General features: G+C 39.5%; 1 protein-coding gene across 9 annotated transcripts; it reads right to left on the minus strand.

Moving 5' to 3' along the window:
* Positions 1 to 5,522: 5,522 nt before the first annotated feature.
* Positions 5,523 to 11,715, minus strand: LOC149265523 (uncharacterized). Of its 9 annotated transcripts, none has more exons than XR_016260073.1 (4): positions 11,305 to 11,692; positions 10,995 to 11,204; positions 5,756 to 5,811; positions 5,523 to 5,649 (listed from the first exon to the last, which is right to left on the minus strand). XR_016260073.1 is itself a non-coding variant. In XM_089429509.1 (4 exons), exons 1-4 carry the CDS (start codon positions 11,407 to 11,409, stop codon positions 5,595 to 5,597), a joined length of 339 nt encoding a protein of 112 aa, XP_089285635.1. In that variant the 5' UTR covers positions 11,410 to 11,715; the 3' UTR covers positions 5,523 to 5,594. The 9 variants fall into 9 exon arrangements, 5 of the variants coding, with proteins under 5 accessions (XP_089285635.1, XP_089285639.1, XP_089285642.1 ...); XR_016260071.1 differs by having other exon boundaries at positions 5,523 to 5,662; XR_016260075.1 differs by having other exon boundaries at positions 5,756 to 5,826.
* Positions 11,716 to 12,099: the final 384 nt, after the last annotated feature.

Below are 12,099 nucleotides of genomic sequence, written 5' to 3' on the forward strand. Positions count from 1 at the left end.
TTTGTAGAGTCTCCCATGTAAGATTTTTGTTCCGAAATAACAACCAGGAGAAAATGATCATCTTCATCGGGCATGCAGCTTTCCAAAAACATGGAGGAAAAAGAGGAGGAGGATTTCCGGCAACAACAGAAATCATGTCAGCATAAATGTTCTTGACGCTCACAGGTTTATGGATAGACCATACCAGACTATCATTTGTGCCCGTTCGGGAGATCCCCAAACAATCAAGTCTCGCTTTTACCCTCAGCCATAGAGGAAGCATCTGACGAGGTAAATGAAGCTCCTCCCCATCCTTCCAAATCGGAGAGGCACCAGACCATCCCTTAATCAACTTGTCCCACGTAAAGACCCCCAGCCTATGAAAATCATATAACAGTGGATGAGGAAATGTGAACCCCCGGCCAGATAAAATAGAGTCAAAAGCAATAAAAATGTTAGATCCAGAATATAAAGTCCAGCAAAAAATTTTCATGAAAAATGGGTGGACTTTTCGCAGGCTTTGCCATATCATCGAGCCGCTTCTGGTGCCAAGGATCCGCTTCCTGTACCAAAAGTCTACGGACTTTCCCTTCAGATATTTAGTCTTTACAAGTCTACTCCACGGCCCATCCCCATATATTCCTCTGTAGAGAGACTTACAGAGAAGAGCGTTACCAAAGGAACGGATGTTTTTCAAGCCCCATCCACCCATACGTTTTGGAACAGAGATGGAGGCCATCTTTACGAGATGAATTTTACACTGATATGCATGACCTCCCCAAAGAAAGTTAGCAATCAACCTGTTCATCTGCTTTATAATACTGCTGGGAAGATAGAAAATGTGAGCCCAGTAGACTGATAGTTGACAGAGGACAGACTGAGCTAATATAAGTCTGCCAGCAAGTGAGAGGAATTTATATTCCCATCGTGCAATCTTCTTGTAAAACCTATCCAGTAGCCATTGCCAATCCCTAATAGTATATCCTTTTGCCTTTAAAGAGAAGCCCAGGTATTTGAATCCGTGATGTAATGAATATGGAGCTATACCCATCAGGTCTGAAATCCACTGAACAATATCCAACTTTACATCATTATGGAACAAGAAGGATTTTTCCTTGTTTATAAACAGGCCTGTAGCCTTCTGGAATCTTGAGAGAATGTCATTTATGCAAGCCCAGGAGGCCCTGCAGAGCATAGCAAAGATGAGAACATCATCAACAAAAAGATTATGTGAGATGGAGATATTCTTACAGATCTTAACCGGAAGACATCTCTTCTCCGCAACAGCTTTGTTAATCTGAAGACTAAGAGAGTTCATCACCAGAATGAAGAGCAAAGGAGAAAGGGGACATCCCTGCCGAAGTCCCCTCTCAGCTTGAAAAAAGACCGAGGGGATTCCATTCACGATCACCGAGTATTTTACATTCTCCACACAAGACATGACCCAATTAACACCTTGGGATTTAAGTCCAATCTTTGCTAACAGGATTCTCAAAAAGCCCCAATCGACACAATCATAAGCTTTTTGCAAGTCTATCTTGAGGATTGCCGCATCCACATTCTTTGATATCATTTTAAAAAGGCTTTCTTGTGTCATGGCAACCGCATCCAAGATGAATCTGCCCTTTAAAAAAGCATGCTGGTCTCTGGTAATAAAGGGGTTTAGAAGAGGCTTCATTCTCTCTGCAACAATTTTTGATATGATTTTGAACATGATGTTACATAAAGAGATTGGCCGAAAATCCTGAAAGGATTCAGTCCTATGCTTCTTTGGAATAAGCGCAATGAATGTTGAGGTAGTAGCTGAGTGAATGTTTCCAGCCATCCGGGAAGCATCTACCATGCGCAGCAAATCCAATTTGAAGAGATCAAAGAAATGAAGGAAAAATTCTATTGGCCAGCCGTCAGGCCCCGGGCTTTTATCCTTTTTGAAGGATTTCATGGCCTTAAGAAGTTCATCTTCAGAGATGGGTTTTATGAAGTCTTCATTTGCAGCATCATTAAACATTTCAGGCACAAGCTCAACACCCCAAAGGGCGTCTTGGAAGATAACCTCCCTTCTTCTGTATTGGTCTTGGAAATACCGCACTACCTCCGTCGTGATCTAGTCCTGTGATATGAGAATGTTCCCCTGATCATCTCTAATGCTCCAGATAGAATTTTTTTCCCTTCTAGCACTAGCGAATTTGTGGAAGAACTTTGTGTTTCTGTCTCCTGCTTTTAACCAGATGGCTCTGCTCTTGAGACGCCATGATTCCTCCTCTTTTAGGAGGATCATATTTTTCCTTTTTTCCAGCTTTCTGATCATGTTTTTCATGTCAAAAGAAAGGAAATTGGGGTCAGACAGCTCCCAAAGGGAGTCCAGTTCCTTGCGGATGCAGTTCAGTTCCTCTTTATCCGACTTCTTCTTATTTTTTTGCCACTCTTTCGAGACTGCTTTCAACCTGTTTAACTTTTCACGAAATGGCATGAAAGAAGCCATTTCGGACTGCTATATGTGTTTCCAATTCTCTGATATGACTTCATTGAAGGACTGGTCCTCCAAGAGTGTTCTATTGAATTTAAAGGAGTATCCAGCTCTGTAAATGTTCTCGTGCCAGGACAGAAAGATAGGCCTGTGATCGGATGAATGATCTTTCCCAATTGATAATGCAGGCATACCCAAAATTCCAATAATGCTGGCATGTATAATGACTCTGTCTATTCTCTTGGTTGCATATGCTTGCCCGGTCCTGCAATTATCCCAAGTCGGTATCATTCTGTCAGGAGCAACGTCCGTCAAATCCCTGTAGAGTAGTTCCTTCTTTATTCTCTCTGCCAGAGAGTCAAATTTCCTGCAATTCCCCCAGCATTCATCAGAATTAAGAGTCAAGTTAAAATCGCCAGCTAATAGCAGCGATTCAACCTCTAGAATGTGTGATTCGAAAAGCTTTTCCCAAAAGGGCAGTCTGTTTTTATATGGAGCATAGATGTTCAGCAAGTTGAGAGAGCAAGATTGTCCCCTGATTGAAGCATGGATTAAGATCCCAGCACAGCATTTGTATGCTTTTGCCATAATCCAGACTGGATCCCACAGAACCACTAGGCCACCCGACTGACCGTTTGCTTCAGTTGCCACCATATGCCACGTAGGGAACATTTTTCTAAAGTATACTATGGATGCAAAGCTGGGATGCATGGTCTCCTGAATGAATATGATCTTCGGATGGGCCGTGTAGAAAACATCCTTTAGCGCATTAAATTTGGGGGCTGCGCCCAATCCCCTGATGTTCATAGAGACAAGGAATGTCATTTTGATGACTCACCAGCCTCACATGCTCTAAGGGGCCGAAACTCAGGTGAATCCAGAACAGGGACTTCCACTAAGGAGAAATTTCTCACATCTTGCTCAGAAGCTACAGTTCTCCCTCTAAAATGACGAGTACCCCCCTTTGATTTCTTCCTGACAGTGATATTTTTTGCGGATTGTGGACTGATGAAAGGATGGGGCGGGCTGGACGGTTTGTGAATGGTAAGCGGTTCAAGTTCCAGCGAGGTTCTATTGAGGAGGCAATCAATATCACTGTCAAAATTATTAGCCAGAGAATCAGGGGAAACATTTCCCGGGGAAAGAGTATGACAAGGGTCATATTCTTGACACTGGATAGGTTCCTTACCCTTCGAATCAGCATGACAATGTTTAACAGGAGAAAGGGTGGAGGATGAAATCTGAATGGGGAGAGAACCTACGACAAAGTCTTTTTTATTCATATCAGGAGGAGAACGGGAGTATCCTCTCGAGGTTCAGGAATTTGAGGTTCTGCATAAGTTTGCATGAGATTTTTTATCAATATTACATAGTACAACTTGAATAATTCTGTGTTTATGGATTTTACAACCTACTGGTTCAACTAGTTTTATCAAAGTACCACCACACTTAAATGTAAACATACGAACTATTACATATGTTTATGTTATTGTCCAAGTACTTTGCTTGAATGTACACAGATAAGGTAAAACATATGTATTGTTAGTGCTCAAGTGCTCTACTTAAATATACACATACAAGCTATTACCTTTGTATATTCGCTTTCACAACACCTTTACCAGGAACAGTTTCATTGTGATATATTCTCTCTACAACAAGAATATACAACATTTCACAGTACTTCAATCTCTGCATAAGTTTGCATGAGCTTTTTTATCAATATTACATAGTACAACTTGAACAATTCTGTGTTTATGGATTTTACAACCTACTGGTTCAACTAGCTTTATCTAAGTACCACAACACTTAAATGTAAACATACGAGCTATTACATTTGTTTATGTTATTGTCCAAGTACTTTGCTTGAATGTACACAGATAAGCTAAAACATCTGTATTGCTAGTGCTCAAGTGCTCTACTTAAATATACACATACAAGCTATTACCTCTGTTTATTTGATTGCCTGAGTACTCTTCTGGTATATGCTTCGTGTGATTTAACTCTACAGAAATAAGTGTAACTCGCCGTATGAAAATTTTATATTTTCACAACAATTTGGCCATATTGTTAATTTCATCATAACGAGACACTTTCACTGTGCAATAAAAGGATCATTGCCCCGCAAGCCTACCATCCTAATAATGGACTTGATGCAAATAAGAAGAAAACACTTGGATCCTGATCAATAACCATCCCATATTGCGTTCAACCTCTCTTGAGTCTTACCTTGTAGTTAGAAATGCATTATTATAAAGTCAATGCTAGAGTGTAGTGCATCGTGCTTGTTACAAGTAATAATATTGAATAAGTTCTGTTGCACCAATGCATTATTATAAAGTCAATGCTGGAGTGTAGTGCATCGTGCTTGTTACAAGTAAAAATATTGTAGAAGTTTTGTTGCACCAAATAGCCATATTTCTTTGTCATGGTGTTCATGCATTCTCACTTTACGATCAGTTTGCATATTCGTTAATTGCAAATCAAATGTTTTAAAAGACAAGTCAATATAATATTGAACAGTGTAAACCACATATACAACATATGTAACGAGATACCTATAAACCACATATGCAATATATACAACGAGAGACCTGTAGTAGATAGAAATGATTCCTTCAAAAGACACTGATATATTGAAAAATTTAAGCCACATATGCAATATATACAATGAGAGACCTGTAGTAGATAGAGGATAGATGAAATTAGTGATATCAACAAATAATACGAGGAATAAACAAAATATTGAGGAGAAAACTCTAGGCTATCCTTTTGCGCTCACGTTTGCCATGAGATAGAGAGGTGCACTTCATAGACCAAATTTGGGTTTGTTTAATGGTGAACACTTTGATCCTTTTTTATGCTTAATAGATCCACAATTCACCCTAAAAATTTGTACTTGATTCTATTTGATTCTTCTCAAAGCTTTATAAATCTAATGCTTCAGAAAATCTAATACTTCATAGATCTTTCTAATGCTTCATAGATCCAAAGGTTAAGATGGATCTATTTTAGTATTAATACATTGATTTTCTTTTCTTTCTTTCCATTGTTGTGAGTTTATAAGAGATCCAACTACATCAATGAGTAAGAATAGAACAATAAACATTTCATAAGCTTAATTAACAAGGTATAATGATAATGAGAAGGCCTACGACATGTGAACCTCACTGCTGCAACACAGGATTCTCCAGAGTCCATACCTACTACACAAACATACTTAACACAAGTTAAGACTTAGGATTAGTATGTTTTGTGGATGGAATTCCCCACTTATACCGATATGACATTTCGCAAAAGAGCACAAATCACCTTAGAGATAGGAACACTTCACTCATCTTACATGAGGAGATTTGAACAGGAGCAACCTGCAATGTACATAGCTAAGACAAATAATCAGTGTCCTAGAGACCTTACGGCATAGATCCCACATAGAGATCTATCTTACATATCAACAAGTAGCTAGCATTTCTAACGAGATGGTTCAAGTGAAGCACAAAAACACTATTATGGCCATCAAATATCTAAAATGAACTACTCTACAGCTCATGATTTGTATTTTTTACAAAAATTGTCTTTTTTTGGCTAAAGCATGATCGAAACTGTTAAGTTTAGGTATGTTCTATGCTTAGAGCAATTTAATTCAATTTTCACAGTTAGCTCGATATTTTTTCCAAATTAGCAATCACATCAGCATTAAAGTAAACTGCAGATAAAACATAAACATAAATCACATAAGACAAGCCAAGACAAGAGGACACAAGATGTGGCACTAGCCAGGGACAAACACCAATGTGGGGAAACCCTTGATCAATTCTTCTTATATGTTCTTCAATAGCTCAGCACAGAGAGAGAAAGAGAGATAGTATATTTACAATAGAAGTCAACACTTTGACTTATCTAGATAAGAGCATAGATCATCTCTAAGAAGATGACACATGAGATTAGTTGAAGACAAGCTGCTTCAACTAATTCTCCAAGGTGACTCCTTCACCTATCATCGTGTTACATCTCGTCATCATGCTGCACTTCACCACACTGCACCATGCTGCACCCATCATCACAGTGCTGGACCTAATGACCATGATGTGCACTTCATGTTGTTGCCCCTGTCACTATGCTGCTCCAATCACTGAGCTGCTCTCATCACGGATCTGCACCCAATGTTGCACTCATCACTGATCTGCACCCAATGTTGCACTCATCATGCTGGATTCATCATTGTGTCCAATATGCTGCTTTACACTCACCAGACTTAGCTGCTTGCTACGGCTCAGCTAGACTCCTCCAAAGTGCAGTCAACTAACAGTCACAATGCTTGCCTTGATTTGTCTGCAATTGTCCTCTAAGGGAAGGCTTTCACTGCCTTCCACAAGACTGTCCTCCATTTATTACAGCATGTATATATCTGACATGCCATACATCAGACTGAAGATGTTGTCATGTGTTCACTAGATAACATACAACCTAGAGAGCAGACTTCACTATTTCTTCTTTATGATAGTGAATTCCCAATCCTTAACTCATGCCTTGTAACTGTTCTATCTATAGCACTATGTTGTCACCTACAACACACCTAGGCACCTACAGCACTTAGTCCATGTTGTCATCTCCAACACACTTAGGCACCTATAGCACTTAGACATGTTGTCACCTACAACATACATTAGGCCTCCTTGTGTTGTTGATAAGCGCTGCGTATTGTAGACAAAACAGCAGCTAGATATCCTTGACTAGACTGCAGATTAGAGCCTTTGTTTGTTGTTCATTAGGCCTCCTTAGATTGTGGCTAGGGCACCTTATTGGACTGCGGATTAGGGCCTTTGTTTGTTGTTCGTTAGGCCTCCTTAGACTGCGGCTAGGGCACCTTATTGGACTGCGGATTATCTCCTCCTTAATGCTGCTAGAGCTCTCCTTTGACTGCGGCCAATTCTCTCCCTTGCCTGCAGCTAAGGCTAGAACATGTGGCTAGGGCTGCGTATTAAGGCAACATGTAAGGAAGCTTCTTTACTGTTGTTAGGGTATCCCTTTTGTTGTTTCTAAGGGAACAGCGTATATATTAGGGCATGATAGGCTGCATTAGAGTTTGTTGTTTAGGCTTACTTCACCATGCTAGATCTCCCTTCCTTCCTACGTCTAGGGCTTCTTCATTAGGGCAGTGTAGATCATTTCTCCATTAGGACAGTGTTATCCCTTAGGATCTCTCCTCCTACTAAAACCCAAAGACAAGTAGAGAGGAAGAGATCCCAAGTGTGTAGAAATGACTTGAAAGCCACCTCTATTCATAATAAAATGTTGAGCACATGTGGGGTTTATTTGGTTGCTTGCCGACCTTGACGAATTGTCCCATAACACAAATCAATTCATATCTCCATGAATACTTATCGGAATCGGATTATCTTTAGATCAATCCTACACCTCTCGATGAGAGGGATCCAAGAAAAATATCAGCTGCCATTAATAAAATGACCCACATGGAGTTTGGCCCTAGTTGCCAATTTTATCAGAAACACCTGGGACATGTCAAACGTTGAAACATTTAGAAGCAAACCTTGTGGAATTTCCACAAAATTCTAATCTACCAATAAGAACAATCTAAAAAACACTTTCTTTTCTTACGAACACAAAATTTCTCTACTATATTTGCAGAGGAATTAGAAATAGAAATAAAATCACAGTCACACAATTCAACAACATAGAATTGTCTAGGGAACCCAACTGGGAAAACCCTTTGCTTGTTATTGAGAATTTTACTAATAGAAAATAAAAATAGATTTTTGATTGGGCGAATAAAATATTTTGTGGATGCGTCTAGATGCCTCTCAAGTTATAAAAAGACTCTCGCCTCATTCCCTCATTGCACAATTGAGCAAGTCATTTCTCTTGGAGACAGACGATTTTAGCAAACGAGAAAAAAGGAAGAGAGCAGTGGTCTTTTGTCTTTATAGTTCTTGCAGCCTCATATATATAATCAAGGCTGATTTTGAGATTTGGATATATAACAAAGGTTGATTTTGGATATTCCGATATTGCTATTTTCATTATGAGTAAAACTTTAAATTTAATCATAATGTTTAAACTTTAAATGTATTAAATTATAATGTATCATATATGCTTTATGATTGCACATCAAATTTCTTAAATGTCTTAAATTCTTCTATATATATATATATATATATATTTCTTAAATGTCTTAAATTCTTCTATATATCCATATATATATATATATATATATATATATATATATCGTATTTCCCCATTTCCAAAATTTGGGGGGGTCACGTTTCGCACCCGTGCCCCATTTCGGAAACTTGTACCTATTTTCCCATTTCGTGCAACTTTAATCAAAACTCAACCATCAACTTCAACACATCAATTAACTGCCTCATGCACTCCTAAATTTTAGGGAAACTCCTAAATTTTAGGAACTCAACCATACACGAATAAAAGAACTCGAATTTGACTCCTTGAATTAAGGCACAAATCAAAGAATGACTTTTCTCGCTAATTTTCAACCAACCTCGCCCAATTGAGGGTAATTCCCACTGATTTACTGCTAGACCATTAAAACCAACACCTCATAATATATATGTTAAACACAACCCACTTCTGGGATTTTCAATGAGGGGTTGAAATGCTGAAATATTTGGAAACAAACCTAGGCCAATTGATGTAAATTCCCATTGATTCATTGTTGGACCATGTTCCAACACAACCACAGTTTTGTCATAAGCCCTTAATCGCAATCCATTTGGAAGAGTGCAAATGAGATTTATATGCATAACCTATCATTTTATGCATTTAAAAGAAAAAAAAAAGAATAAAAAGCATATAGTTAACACAGTTATCAGGATTAGGGATTCAACGTCCCTTGGAATCAATCAACATTTTCAATCTTGCAATATCAAGATGACAAAGCATACAAACTGCCAGATAATAAAAGCTATATACGCCCATTGTGTCCCTCTTCGAATTATTTATACCATTACAAAAGCAACTCTCCTTGTGTATCCCACATAGGCTTAAGGGCAAGTTTATGGTAGCGTAAATGTCCTTACATGCCCTGAAGCTTACATCAACGTTATATGGGTCCACAGTCCACATTCTCAAATTGGACTTGGGATTTATATGCCTTCTACTCAGGCTCATCCCCTTCTCTATGGGTTGTGCGTGAATGAGTTGGATACGATTATTGTATGCATCTTCAAATTGTGTCTACGACTATAAAATTTCCACTTTAAATGTCCTATTGAGTAGGAAGCCTTAGGAGGCAGTAAACGCTAAACATCCCAAGACAGAAACAGAAACAACATCCAAGAGTTCAAATTTCTACTTTAATTGTCCCATTGAGTCGAGAGCTTTAGGTAGAAATAGATAAAAATCCCAAAAAAGAACATAAACAAAGAAACATCCAGGAGTAAAATATATGCTATCCCATTTATCTTTCTATTATTCTATTTATTATGGGTTATTATCGCCAAATTTAGAGAACCCGATTCATTACTAGGTTCTCCAAGCATGGCATATGACTATCATGCTCCCTAAACGGCACCACACCAACCTACTTCGTTACGTGTCTTTTCAAAACCTAGAAATATCTGCGTCTATTATGCATTCAGTTTCTTTTCTACTTCAATTAAGCTCCCGGGCAATGTTTATAATGTCCATTAAAATTTCTGCAGCAATAGGGTTATCTGAGAAGGACGCAGATCAAGAAAATAAGGAGTTATAATTGCCCTGTATCCACACATTTCTTTTACCACAATCGCCCTAAAATCACACATTTTTTAACAGAATCTATTTTTTTCTGGTGAGAGTGAGGCCAATCCCTTGAGATATCCGCCAGTCTACAGTGGATTCGTGGTAGAGTCATACAGAATGCCTAGAGGATCAGACTTGGGTGCCATTCAGACCATACGAAATGCATTGAGAATCGAACATGGGCCGAATCTCAGGTAAAACCATACATAATTCCCTGAGAATCGATCTTGGGAGACATACAGACCATACAGAATAGCTTGCGGATCGAAATTGACTCTATTGACCTAAAGCCATATAGACCCTGAGGATCGATCTTGGAAGCCATACAAACCATATAGAAAGCCATGGGGATTGAGCTTGGGCTGAATGACCGACCATTCTCGAGTAGATCCATGCAGAATACCCTGCGGATGACACTTGGAAACGATACAGACCATACGGGCCGTGATGCCTTGAGAATCGAACTTGGTCTAGTTATGGTAAATTCACAGCACGCATACATTTTTTACCACTTATATAACAAGTTATAAAAGCCGATGCAGAGCAGCACCCAAAATAAATCAGATTAGAAAGAGCTTTCAATTAATATATCGTTTTCGCACCATTTCATGATCATAGTATAAGCAACAAAACAATGTTCTGCTTGGTTTTCAGATCTGCAACTAAAGGTAGATCCTTCCTAGCCAAACCCTCGACCCACAGGGAATCCTAAAAAGTTCGCCGTGGGCGACGGACCAAATAATAAAGAAACCCAATGTCGGAAAAATCAGCACAATCGAATGAAACTTACTCATCCGAAGCAACCCTATCAAAACCCAGACATCTCCCGCAGAAATCTTGCTCAAATCAAACTGGGATTCCATCATAGTAAACCCTATCTGTGAGCAGTTACCAGAGTTTTAATGAAGTGCAGCCCGTCGAACCTCGGCGCAAATTTCTCTTCGCCGATGGTCTGTGAATCCTGAGCCGCCTCGAGTCTCTCCGAATCCTCCATTTTAGGCTGCAGCATAAAATACTCATTCCATATAAATCTAAATTAAACGTCAAAACAACAAAAAATAAAAACAGAACCTACAATCCCTAACAAGTGAAAAACTCACTCTCCGTGAAGTAGCACTGATGCGAACACCGTGATCGGCCGGAAAACAAAGCGCAGCGGATATAATTCCTGCAACGGCAGCCATTAAAGCTCCTTGACCTTTCATTATGAATCAAATTTGAAGCTGAGAAGAAAAACTCCCTTGGCCCGGAACGAAGGAAAACCAGTTGCAAATGAAAAGGGGCTTGTAGAATCCAGCCCTGTCCTGCCCAGCGAGACCCTTTGATAATTGAAACCCCAACAGGGTCGCAAACGAACTCGCAGCGGGTGTTTCTTATGGAAAATTAGAAATCCGCGAATGTAAAAATAAGCATACGAAGCGGAAGAATCGAAGCCGCTGATCTCTGTGGCGCGGAGCCCGAGGCTACAACACAAAAAGTCAAATGTTAAGCATCGATAGAATTCCAACACCTATAGCCCATGTTTTCAAATGGCAAGAGCTAACGGCCCTGCCATTGGCCATTAAATGCCGGCTACATGCCCCGGATAGCTTTTTGTAATAGATAAATAAAAAATAATGGTGTGTTAAAAAGTTATCCGGGGCGCATGTAGCCAGGCATTTAATGCCCAATGGCAGGCCCTTTAACTCTTGCCGTTTTCTCTCCGAAGGTGGCAAAACCTATCAAACTCAGGTGTCAAACCAACAGTGAGGACAACCATCTCTGGCTGCTATCCGCGAATGTCGATTTGACTCATCACCGTTATCAAGGAAAACCACGCCACCTGTAATAACCCGCTGGTGGTCCGTAAGGGAGCAGGTTTCACTCCTACCAGATGCCTCTGGGTCTTGGGCCGT

Source organism: Pinus tabuliformis, chromosome 6, assembly GCF_031772625.1.
Source record: "Pinus tabuliformis cultivar Carrire ecotype Pingquan chromosome 6, CPIR1, whole genome shotgun sequence".
In the NCBI taxonomy this organism is placed as follows: Eukaryota; Viridiplantae; Streptophyta; class Pinopsida; order Pinales; family Pinaceae; genus Pinus; species Pinus tabuliformis.

Bases quoted from the DNA above. Each gene is read 5' to 3' on its own strand.
- LOC149265523 (XM_089429509.1), bottom strand. From the start codon at position 11,409: ATGAAAGGTCAAGGAGCTTTAATGGCTGCCGTTGCAGGAATTATATCC. The intron at 11,205-11,304 runs GTGAGTTTTTCA...TTTATGCTGCAG, and splicing joins TCAGTGCTACTTCACGGAGA to CCTAAAATGGAGGATTCGGA. The intron at 5,827-11,096 runs GTAACTGCTCAC...TATTTGTCTTAG, and splicing joins TGCACTTCATTAAAACTCTG to CTATGTACATTGCAGGTTGC.